This window comes from Guillardia theta, assembly GCF_000315625.1.
Source record: "Guillardia theta CCMP2712 unplaced genomic scaffold GUITHscaffold_258, whole genome shotgun sequence".
Lineage (NCBI taxonomy): Eukaryota > Cryptophyceae > Pyrenomonadales > Geminigeraceae > Guillardia > Guillardia theta.
The window spans coordinates 1-11,977 of record NW_005434418.1 but is presented as its reverse complement, the minus strand read 5'-3'; the positions used below and the strand labels follow the sequence as shown (position 1 = coordinate 11,977).

At 56.5% G+C, this 11,977-nt stretch overlaps 3 protein-coding genes across 3 annotated transcripts; 1 reads left to right on the top strand and 2 right to left on the bottom strand.

Annotated features, from left to right (window-relative positions):
* Positions 1-2,844: 2,844 nt before the first annotated feature.
* Positions 2,845-5,405, bottom strand: GUITHDRAFT_148929 (hypothetical protein; the record flags this gene model as incomplete). The annotated part of the gene is made up of 4 exons (XM_005818911.1): positions 2,845-3,573; positions 3,633-3,715; positions 3,744-4,988; positions 5,051-5,405. 4 exons carry the CDS (start codon positions 5,403-5,405, stop codon positions 2,845-2,847), a joined length of 2,412 nt encoding a protein of 803 aa, XP_005818968.1.
* A 1,304-nt stretch (positions 5,406-6,709) lies between these two features.
* Positions 6,710-10,060, top strand: VPS54 (vacuolar protein sorting 54; the record flags this gene model as incomplete). Its single annotated transcript, XM_005818910.1, has 4 exons — positions 6,710-6,808; positions 7,049-7,734; positions 7,847-7,991; positions 8,129-10,060. 4 exons carry the CDS (start codon positions 6,710-6,712, stop codon positions 10,058-10,060), a joined length of 2,862 nt encoding a protein of 953 aa, XP_005818967.1.
* A 667-nt stretch (positions 10,061-10,727) lies between these two features.
* Positions 10,728-11,926, bottom strand: GUITHDRAFT_121832 (hypothetical protein; the record flags this gene model as incomplete). Its single annotated transcript, XM_005818909.1, has 4 exons — positions 10,728-11,062; positions 11,225-11,356; positions 11,408-11,506; positions 11,890-11,926. The coding sequence occupies 4 exons, from the start codon at positions 11,924-11,926 to the stop codon at positions 10,728-10,730; spliced, it is 603 nt and encodes a 200-aa protein (XP_005818966.1).
* Positions 11,927-11,977: the final 51 nt, after the last annotated feature.

The window sequence follows — 11,977 nt, the reverse complement described above, 5'->3', positions numbered from 1 at the left end:
GGGAAAGGAGGGAACGAACCGAAACGGAAATGGAACGGAACGGAAACGGAAACGGGACCGGAAACGAAACGGGGTTGGTATCGGAATGAGGGAAGGTGGAACGATGGAGAGAGGAAAAACAAGGAACAGGGCCAGGGCCAAGTTACAGAGAGAAGGGCATGGGAGAAGAAGCAGGAAGAACCCTGCATGTTTTGACGCAGCTGTGGTAGAGTTCTTTTGCAAGTTGATGATTTTTGATTCGAAAGTTTGACCTCCTCCACCTTGCTCTGTTTTTACCGCAGTCTGACGTAAGAAGCAGTAGAAAGGAATAGACGAGGACGAGGGGGGAGGCGGGAGGGAGGAGGAGGCGGAAAAGAGGAGGAGGCGGGAGGAGGAGGCGGAAAAGAGGAGGAGGCGGGAGAGGAGGTGGAAGAGGAGGAAGGAATAGGAAGGAGGAAGGATCATAACGAGGAGGAGGAGGAGGAGGAGGAGGAGGAGGTTGGCAGTAGGGGCTTGCCTGAGGGGCAGTGGGGGCAGACTGCTTGATCTGATGGACCTGACATGGTCACTTGACAGACCTTCGATGGGCATGTCAAGATGCTCTCACCTTGGACTTCTGCAAGTTGAGCTCCTTCCCGCAGTCCAGGGACTGGCAGTCCGGCAGCCACGGAGCTGGTCGGGAGGACGGGCGAGGCTTTGAGAGGAGAGTCAGACGAGACAGGAAGAGGGTTCAATCGAAGGTTGGAAGAGGAGCACAGCAGAGGGAGGAAGGAAGAGGGAGGGAGGAGGAAGGGAGGAGGGAGGAGGAAGAACGAACAAAGCCAGGTATTGCAAGCACACGTCTGATACCATGGAAGGGACTTGAGCAAGGGACTGCGGGCGAGCTTTCATATAGTTCCCGCGGTCACGGTCCGGCCCCGTCCCCTTGAAGTTGCAGTCGTTGTCGAAGAGGCCGCAGTCATGCACAGCCCTGCGATCCTCTGTCATGCTCGTCCCACATCTCCTCCTCCCTCCGTCATGCTCGACCCCCGTCTCCTCCTCCCTCCGTCATGCTCGTCTCCTCCTCCTTCCTCACCTTGGGGATTCATGCTGCAAGAACCTCTCTTCCTCCATCTCCAGCTCGCTGTCCTTGTCCTCGCTCCAACTCCGCTCAGCTGCCGAGGTCGCAGGCTGCTGCTGCTGCTGCTGCACCTTCGCCCTTGCCCTGAAGGTCTACAGATCAGCCGGCGAGCGTCAGGCGGCACGAGCAAGACTGACGCGTGCGGAGGATGCAGGACATGGGATGGAGCTGATGCCTGTGCAGCAGCACGAGGAGAGACAGCGACATGGTCGATCGTCCTGGGGCTCGGGCGCTGGACGGGGTGAGCAAGGTGAGAGGGACGAGCAGGGAGGGCAGGGCGCTGAGTGTGATGTCCCGTTAGGCGGCTGATGCGATGAGCTTCGAAGGAGGTCCTGGCGGAATGCTGGCCGACAGTCTCAGTTGACAGATGGAAAGATGTTAACATACCTGGCGTGCTTCCCTGCCTCTACCAAAACCAGCTGCCTTCTGTTTGGAGACGCGAATGGCTCTGATCTCATTCGGGGAGAGGGAGGCAGCGAACGTCCCCGCGCACAGCAGCAGCAGCACCTTACCATGAAGCGATCAGTCTGACTGGTTCTTACCGTCGTCACGTTCTCCCTCTTGCAGTGAACAGAGTACCGCACTGGCGAGTACCCGGCAAGCTACCGACGTGTCTCGTCTTTGTTCTCCTCTCTAGTTTGATCTGTTCGACCTGACTTGCCTCATTCTACACATGAGATTGCTCCTCTCGCTATCTTCCTTGTTGTTCCCACATGCTCTCCTTCGGCATCCCCCTCGTCGTCGTCGTCGTCGTCCTCCTCCTCCTCCTCCTCCTCCTCCTCCTCCTCCTCCTCCTCCCCCGCTTACCAGCTGCGCTCTCCCCATTGTCTCTTCGCTTTCTTGAAGCCCTCGTCCCCGCTCAACCTGTAGCCCTCATCTCCACCACAGTCCGTGGCCCCGGCGGGCCCGGGCCGGGCGCCCGGGCCGGGGCGGCCCCAGGGGGGCCGGGGCTCCAGGCCTGGCCTCAGGCTGGCAGGCGCGCGGCCCCGCCGCCGGGGGCACGGGAGTCTGGGGCATGGCACTGCGGGCGGCCCGGGCGCCCCCGCGGCTGACGGCCCCGAGTACTACGATTTCAGCTCCCGGCGATCGGACTGAGTCAGCTCAGCGGCTCCCCCCGGCTTCCGACTCGGTTCAAGTAAGCTTCAGGACATCCGTCTACCACTGTCAACGGTGATTAATGGTGACTCGGACCCCGGTCGACCTCCGAAGTCGCGACCCAGTAAGTTCATTCATGCGGCAGTGCTGCCGCTCCGCCGCGGCGGGCCGCACTGGTCGGACCTCAGTGGCGTGGCCCCCCGGGCCGCATATCTACAGTACCGTACCAGGGACTCGGGCCCGGGCCGGGGGGCCGCTGACCGATTTCCGGGTACGGTACCGTACACGGCCCGTGACGGAAGTACTACATCCAGCAAACTTCGGCGGCCCGTGAGAAGGCCCACGGTCGGCCGCTGTGAAGTTCCCGGGGACAGGAAAGTTGAAAAGTCAAAAAACTTATTTAAAACTTAAAGTGACTTAGTAGCATCTACTGATCTGAATTAAAAGTCATCTCCGTCTCCTCACCCCTAGCTGGATTTTTGATCAGTTTTGACTTGCAATTTCCCTTTGTCGTTGGCAAGTTGTGTTCTTTACCTCCTCCAATTGACCCTCCTTCATTTTGAACCCTTCGTTTAGTGCCTGTTCCTCTCCCAGCGAAGATGCTTTTCAATGCGGCTCCTGCAATCATCCTTCGCCTCATCTTCCTCTCTCTACTCCTCCAGCACAAGTCGCAGCTCTGTGCCGTCTGCATGCCGCAAGATCACAGTGTCCCTGTCCTGCCCTTCTCCAAGGCACGTTCGCATGACCAACTCTTGCTTGGTCATTGGCTGGAGCACGATTCCCTCTACCTCCTGCTCCCCTTGCCCGACGTCTTCGCCATCCCCCGTAGAAGGACCAAGGTAGAACACCCGCAGACGTACTTCCTCCTCCCCGAGGTTCGCCACCGCGAATTTGATGTCCTTCCCCCTCCTCACTCGGTACTTCCGCTGCATGTCGCCAGTCTCAACAGCCTTCAGCCTCCTCTCATCCTCGTTCTCTTCCTCAACTACCACCACCTGCAGCTTCAGCCTGCTGATCCCACAGAAGTCGTGGATCTCGTCCAGCGTCAGCTGAGCCAGGTTCTTCCTCTCCAGTACAGCCCCTTCCTGTTCAGCAGGACCTTGTAATACATAGATACCCCTGGTGCGAGATCTCTTTGGAGGGGGAGCAGGAGGCTGTACCACCATGATCCTCTCCAACTTCTCGTGCTGCTCCTTGCTGAGATGCTTCTCGTCAAGGATGAACATGCGGAGGATCGCAAACTCCTCGTCGTCCTGCTGCGTCAATACGATCCCCTCGCGGATCATCTCCATTACCATCTCCTTTCTCTTCGCCCTCGCCAGTGCGTCTCCCTCACCTGCCAACCCCTCCTTGCAGCTCACCGCAAACAGCTCACCGAGCTAGTCCAAACGTCAGTATTCCTCTTCCTCCTCCTCCTCCTCCTCCTCCTCCTCCTCACCTCTGCTTTCAGCCCTTGCCTTCCCTGCTCACGTCGGGCAGCGGTGCTCGTTGCACCGGTCCTCGTATTAGCCAGGCCCCTCTCTGCAAGGGCGTCGAACCAGCTCCTCACGCTCTGCCACTTCCCCGGCTGCTTCCCCCTCCCAGCAGTGGCTCGTGACGATGCTCTCGAGCCCGGCATCCCTCACCCGCATGTTCACCTGTTTGTCCTCCTCCATCAGGTTGAGGAAGACGCTGCCGAACACGCGAGGCATGCGGAGCAGGACGACGTAACTTCCCTCATAGATCACCTCCTGCTTGATCGGCTGATTCTTGAGGCCCCACTTGCTAACGCAGAGAAAGTCGATCACGTTCTCAAAGAAATTTTTCACGGCAGCTCCGTTCTCGTAGGGTTTGCTGAAAGTCTCCTTGAACTCCTCGAAAAATTGCTTCACCTGCTCCTGCTCACCTATGTGGGAGAAGTTGTGCATCAGCCAGCGAGAGACGAAGAGCACAGCGGCAAACGCCCCCCTGCTGTGCTCGTCTGTCGGTCGGAGGCTCTCGTACCAGTTGAGAGCATCCGAGAGTTCTTGATACGACGTGCCGAACACATGGTCGTTCAAGGGGGCGGCCTCGTCCTCGTCCTGGCAGTGGTGGAAGATTTCTAAGAGGTGGTTGCCGCACATGCTGATCATGCCTGGAAGCTCCCGACCGGACTCATGGAGGTCTCGCAAGTAGTTGTGCTTGTCATCATTCAGATAGCAATGCGACACACACACAGCTTCCTTCAGAATGGTTTGCAGAAGAGAAGCCAATTCTCTTTCTTGGTGCATCCCGGTGCTACAAACACAACTCTCAATGATTGATAGGACCTTCGGCAACCTGTCCACAGGACCTGGAGAGAAAGCAAGCATGGTGACGTCGACGTTAGTTGGGGATGGAGGCATGTACTTCGTTTCTGTGCCATCGTCGTTTCCTCCAGGGATCATGATCGGGCCGATGCCTCTTGACTCTATTGGGCAGACTCGCTTCGCCTCTTCCTCGTCGGTGTCGCTGCTACTGAGATCTCGCTGTCTCTTCCTTGAGAACCGATAGCTCACATTGTCGATCTCTAAAAACCTTTTTTTCACCATCTCCTCTGCCATCCCCTGGCTCCCCATGGCTTTTGAATAAGTTAGAGTCAGTCGCTTCTTCTTCGATTCCACTTCCTCTTTTAATGGCCAATGCATGATCTTGATGGCCGATAGTTGATCATCGCTTATCTCCGGAAAGAAACTCCTCAGTTTATCTTCGTTGACGATGCACTTTTGACCAGAGTCGACTCGGCAAGCCTCGTTGATTCGATCCATGATCAGCTCTATTGACGATTCTCCTTCCACTGCAACGAAAGCACATCACCTTACACCGACTCTCCCTCCCTCCCTCCTCCTCCTCCCTCACCCGTTGAGAGCTTTGTTATCGCTTCTGCTCCTCGAAAGAATCTGTGCCACTCGTTGTCTCGGTGTTTACAAGCGCGCACAGCCACTTCCTTGGCGCCACAGATTTGGATGGGGTTGACCCATCCGCCGATGTCGTTGCTATTGGAGTGTTTGGTATGAGGGCATGTGTGGCAGAAGAGAAAATCTTTCTTGCATGGGTTGCATCTGCGCGTTGTAAAGTGCTGATTGACCTCCTCTGCCGTAATCGCGTACGTCGTGCTCTTTATCCTAGTGTTCTTCTCTCCGATATAGGTGCCTGTATTGTTCCCGACCAATATGGTGGTGCTCTCTGCGCCATCATGGTGACACAAAGCCATGCTCCTCCTCTTGGGGTTCCTGGGAAAGAGGCGCAAGGAATGTCAGATTGATTCTTTATCATCGTTCATCCCTCCACCTCCTCCTGTCCATCCCGTCTCACCCATGGCAGAGCATGATGTTTACTCTCGTCTTTATCCGCGAAAGGTGTCTCAAGACTATTCCTGCTCCTGCTCCTGCTCCTGCTCCTGCTCCTTCTCCTGCTCCTGCTCCTTCTCCTGCTCCTTCTCCTGCTCCTGCTCCTGCTCCTGCTCCTGTACCTGCACCTGTTCCTTCGTTCCTTTGGTGCCATTTCTGCATCCTCTCTTCCACCCCACCCCACCACCAAACTCTCAACATAATGTTCCACCCACCCTGTTTCAATTGATCCTAGATTTCTACGTGTACCCCTCTTTTATCATAAAAGTACCCCTATATTAGACTGGTGTAGAGTACCCTTGCACCTTATACCCCTACCGTTCCCTCAATCGCAGTCCTACCCCACCATTACCCACCCCTCCAGAAGTCCCGATACCCCTGTGTTTTCCTCTCTCACCAAAGCTCCACCTACAACCCCTCTTTGGTTCACTACCCCTAGAATGGTACCCCTACCCAATCTCATTATCACATTACCGGTTATTTTACCTTTTCACTACCCCACAAATCATAGGCTTAGTTGAGTACCCTACCCTCTTCTAGTAGAGCCCTTGGTGCTGAATATGTATGTTAGTGGTGAATGAAATGTTGTACCACTAAGAAACATGTACTTTAATAAATATATTATAATGTTCAAGTACAAAATTGCTAGAGAAAATCTTTGCTTATCTGTTACACATATGTTTAATAAGTATATTAGATCAAAATATATTTATAATACTGCGGAGAAATAATAGCACAGAATCATTTTGCGCTTACTAGTGTTTTAAAAGCTACCAGGGGGAGAGCATGTAGAGAAAATTTTAGTACGAGGGGATTGGAATTGAATCATGCTGGATTGAACATGGGAGGAAGGGAAGGGAGGGAGGAGGGAGGAGGGTGGGCGGTGAAGGCGAGCGACAATGGAGAAGAGAGAGGGGACAAGGGAGCGAATATGAGAGCGAGAGAGGAGAGAGGAGTAGCAGCAGCGGGGAGGGAGGGAGAGGCAGGAGGTTGGGAGGAGGAAAGAGAAGATTGGGGAAGGGTGGAGGAGAGTGAGGAGGAGAGGAATACCGGAAATTCAAGGACAAAGGAAAGGGTCGAAGATGTTAGGCCACGGGGTATGTAGAGGAGGTTATCGTCTGGAGAATAAGTTCTTTAGGAAGTTGAGAGCGAAACTCTGACGGCCAACATGGGCTTTCTGAGCAGGATTTTCATGGCGAAGGATTGTGAAAGGGGGAGAGAGGATGAGCACATTGCCACCAGGCAGCTCTGTGAGATAGAAATAGAAGTGAGAAGGGAAGTGCAAGAGAGGAGGGAGAAGACGAGGGGCAGGAGCGGAGGTTAAGGGGATTCTAGGAGAGTGAGAGGTACATGAAGGATGTGAGAAGTTATTGGGGAAGAGGATATGAAGGAAGGAGGTGGGCAGAGGGGACTTTGTCGACCAGCTCAATTCAACTGCAGGTTGAGGTTGGGGATGAGGAGTAAGTGAGGTCCTCGAGCCAAGGAGCGCCGTCGGAGCTGATCGCAGGTGCTCCTGGCAGCTCTGCCTCCATGGCCTCCCTTCCCCAAGCAAGACTTCTCCAGAAAGGAGTCAGCTGGAGGGTCCTTCAGTCAAGCCCTCAGCTCGGCCCTCAACTATCCGCAGAGGGAGGCAGAAGAGTCCATCGCAAGCCTCCTGTACCATGGCGACTACAACGTCCTCTGGGAGTCTCCTCAAAGGCTGCTGGGGCTGCAGCAGGACCAGACTTGGGTGGAGCCTCAGGTTGCTCCGCTCACGCGACGAGGAAGCGTGTGTCTGGATGACTTCCGGGAGTACCTGGCGAGCATGAGCGAGCTAGTCAGCAGGTTCGAGTCGATGCACCCGATGGGTATATCAGAGGGTACGGTGGGGAGCGAGGACGAGCGCGGGACAGCGAACACCTGGAGCGGCCAGCATGCTGTAGCCAAAGAGGAGCTGCAGAAGGTTCCATCGTTCTACTTCGAGAAGGACTTCCACCTGGAGCACAACGACACGTTCCAGCGGACGGGGGCAGGAGGGGACGCGGACGAGTGCGCGGCTCTACAAGAGGAGCTGAGCAACCACCTGGATGTAGTGGAGCAGAATCTGATGCGAGAGATTCAAGCGCGATCCAGCGCCTTCTACTCCGCGCTCAACACGCTGCAGGACCTCTATGCCGAGGTGGATAAGACCATGGAGACGATCTTGGAATTCCGGTAAGAGGGTGTCAAGGGACAGGAGGATAGGAAGAAGGGGGAAGGGCGAGGAATTGAGGAGAGGATAAGGAGGGAAATAGGGCTAGCTCTTGATTCTTTCTCTCCCTCTCAGGAGGACCATGCAGGCGCTAGACAAGCGGCTCGTCGGGCATGCGCTCCGTATTGCGCAGCTGCGCAGGCACAGGAAGAACGTGGAAGAACTTCACCGCAAGCTGACCATCCTCGCTGACGTCAAGCAGACGCAGCAGAATCTGCAGGTCAGGAACGGAGAGAGGCTGACAAGTACAAGGGGAGGGAGGGGAAGGAACGGGAGGAGGAAGGTTGAGCGATGGGGTGGGGAGGGATTGCGTGGAGGAGGTTGAAGGACAGGGGTCAGAGAGTATTAGAGTGGCAGATGCGGAGGGCAAGTGACGAAGTGCAGGTCCTCCTCTCCTGCTCTGACTTCGTGTCGGCTCTCGACCTCATCTGCGACGCGAAGCTCCTGATCAGCACGGAACTAGCTGGTGTGACGGCGGTGAGGGACACAAGCGCCCAGCTCGTGGAGATGGAGGTGGTTGTTCAGAACATGATGTGCTCCGAGCTGGCAGCGCTGGCGATGGGGAGGGATGGGTTGGTTGCAGACTCTAGCCAGGCCTGCGGGGAGCTGAGCGTCGTAAAGGTGTCCTCGTATGAGGAGGGAGGAGGAGGAGAGGAGGAGATGGATCCGGCTTCACTCAGCAACGTGGAGGACCGTCTGCTCGCCATCTCCCTCGCGCTTGTGAGGGTTGGGAAGCTGCAGGACGCGCTGGAAGAGTACAAGGAGGCAGCGGTGAAGGAGGTGCTGGCTGGAATCAAGGGAGTTCTCCGGAGGGAGATGCCGGCAGGGGACGACGATGAGCCGGGAGGGGGAGGGAGAGGAGGAGGGGGAGGGGGGGGAGCGGCGCAGAAGGCCCCTCTCGCGGAACGGCTGCGTGCTTTGCACCCTGACACCTTTCTCACATTGATGAAGCGCATGTACAAGGTGCTTCACCTGATTCTCAGCCGCTGCTCCAATGTCCAGGGCCTCCTGTCGGCCGTGATCCGAGCGCAGGAGGAGGACGGGAGGAGCTCCAAGATCACAGAGGGCCCAACGAGCCCGGAGGCCTGCGGGAAGCTGCTGGTGGCCTCTCAGTCCGTGCTAGACCACATCTGCGACACTGGGCACCAGCGATGCTGGCGGCTCATCGCCGTGCGGGAGCAGCAGACAATCCATGGGAACCTGGCTCAGTTCTCCTCCCTGTTCGATGCCACCGTCGAGTTCGTCTCCTCCACCGAGAGGCTCTGCGGCTCCAGCCACAAGAAGCACGTGCTGAGGGCAGGGCTGCATGCGCAGGCAAAGAGCTTCCTGGAGGTTCTGCACGAAGCCAACACCGGCAAGCTCAACACGCTGCTGGACCAGGAGCGCTGGGTGCAGGTGGACGTACCGGTGGAGATTCAGGCCATGGTGTACGCGTGCACGAGGCCAGGAGGAGGGAGCTGGAAGGACGGAATCAAGCTGGGGGTGCAGGTGAAGAGCGAGTCCGGGCCGGCGAAGCACATCAGCCTGGACTGCGACAAGTTCTTTGCGGTCGGAGTGCTCACGGCGCTGATCAAGATGATCGCCGACTACGTCTCCTGCGTCGCCCAGCTGCCGGCCCTCGGGCTCGACATAGTCCAGCGCCTGCTGGACCTGCTGAAGCTCTACAACGTCCGTTCGTGTCAACTGGTGCTGGGGGCGCGGGCGATGCAACTGGCGGGGCTGAAGACCATCACGGCGAAGCACCTCGCGCTGTCCGCCCAGTGCGTCTCGTTCCTGGCCGCCCTCCTGCCCCATCTCAAGGAGTCGCTGCTGGCAATCCTCCCCGAGAGGCAGCACGTGCTGCTGGGGGAGCTGGACAAGATCGGGAAGGACCTGACGGCGCACGAGGACGAGATCTACGTCAAGCTGGTGTCCATCATGAAGGAAAGGCTCGACTTCCACTGCAGGAATCTGATGGAGGAGGCGTGGAACGACTCGGCCAACCAGGGGGCGAGCAGCTACATGAAGGGGCTGGTGAAGGAGATGCAGGCGCTCGTTCGCGTGCTCGTCAGCACACTGGACAAGAAGGTTGTGCAGCGGATCATGAAGCAGCTGCTGCAGACGACGTCGAAGCGGCTGGTCGAGCACTTCTCGAAGCTACCCCTCTCCACCTCCGTCAGCCAGCACAGGCTGGCAGGAGACGTTGCCTTCCTCAAGAGCAACCTCAAGGCCGTTGAAGGTGTCGTTATCTTCGATGCCGACCTCGAGGCTCTGACCTCCTTCTGCGATGCCCTTCCTGCCTTCGCGTGAGATGGGGAGGGGAGGAGAGGGGGGGCAAGGGAAGGCAGAGTGGGTGAAGGGCCAGGGACACTGGGAGAGGGAGAGGGATGGTTGGAGATGGAGGAGAAGGCGACAAGGAGGATGACGATGACATGGAGGAGGAGAGGAGGAGGAGGAGGAGGAGGAGGAGGAGGGTTTTCCCTCATTCCTGTACATACAAGGAGGATGCATGGAATGAAACGGTTGGACTTCTTGCCTGCTTTTCCCGGCCCCTCACTGTCTCACTCAATCACAACACCTACTATGTTCCGTCTGGTCCTGTTCGCTACCTCATCTACCACAACAATACCTCGCAATTGCTCTATCCTCCTGCAGAGGAAACTCGCTACCTCACTCCCTCGTCATCTCCTCTTGAGATCCAATTATTCTTATTGCGCACGACCGATGGCAACTGACCATGTGAGTAGAAAGTTCAATCATGGTGTACCATCCAGCAGCGTGTACATCTCAATACTTTATGATTACTGATAATAGATAGAAGACTTACGCCAGACATTTCACTACTGACATGTGCATGAATATTATCGATGCTATGCCGAACATGAAAGGCAAAAATTCCACATGACACCTTGATACAACTGAACTACATGGAAAATTACCCGGTAGGGACACAAAGAAGCGATCTGATGATAGTTGGCTATGCTAGCTCCGAGTCATCTCGGACCTTCCGCTTCCTCGACACATTCAGCTCCCGCGCCACATACAGCGCGGCCTGCATCATGTTCTCCAGCGCTTGCAGAGTCGCGTCGTCCTCTCCTTGGTAGTTGTCGTCGAGCCACTTCTTGGCGTCCAGGACTCTCGTCCCGTTGATGATACACATCTCAACCAGAGCCTCTCGGTGCACGGACTCCTCGTTACTGTAGAACTCGGCGATCTTCTCCCGGTCGTCCGGGATGAAGCTGTTGTCCATCTCGATCGTCAGGTTCAGGTCGTTGAGCTCCGACACCACCGACTTCATGTCCGTTCCTCTTCCTGCCACCAACACCCGTCAGAGAGGGCGCTGCATTGCTCGACCTAGCGATCTCCCCAGCATGAAAGGGCATGTCCACAGGAATGGTCACACAGCAGCATTCTTACAGAGCATCCTCCTCCTTCTCCTCCTCCTCCTCCTCCTCCTGTCGACATGAAACTTACTCTGAGCAATCGTCATCAGGGAGGTGATGCCCCTCCAGAACCGATGCCACTCGTTATCCATGTGGCTCCCGCCGGCCGTGGCGATGTCGCACATCTTCGTCGCTCTTATCGGGTTGCCCCACAGGATGTTCCCTGCCCTCCCGACATGCAGCGAGAAGGGACAGCTCCTGCATCTCAGCACACTTGAGTTGCACTCGGAGCAGGAGCACATCTCAAAATGCAGCTGGAGGGTGTCCTTGCTCACTCGGTAGGTCTTGTTCCTCCTCGTTCCAGTGTAGAACCCTGGGACAATGGCCGTCATTCATCTTGATAATTCCCTGTACTTCGTTTCTCTCCTCCCCTTGCCCTCAACTCCCGTTTCCCCTATCTCCCCTCCCCTTCGTATGCCAGCTAGTCCTAGATACCCTCGATGCCTTTCTCATTCTCTTCCAGTTCAACTCACCATCCCCTCACTATAATCTTACTCACAGCTTACATCTCACCCTTCCTGCGTTTCCTTTTCTCCTCCATCTGCTCCCCTCTCTGAATTCTCCCCTCAACCCGACGCCTTCCTTCTACCCTCGAACACTCCTCCATAAATCTCTGTCTCATCTCGCATTCAACATCTTCTCACTCTCCCTTCCTCCTCCTCGTTGTATTCCTCGTTCTCTCCTCCTCCTCCTCACCTGCTGAGTTCGTCGTCAGCCATTCGCTAAACTCCATACGCCGATGACGGCATGATCCCATCGTCGGTCCACCCATCGTTCACCCGCT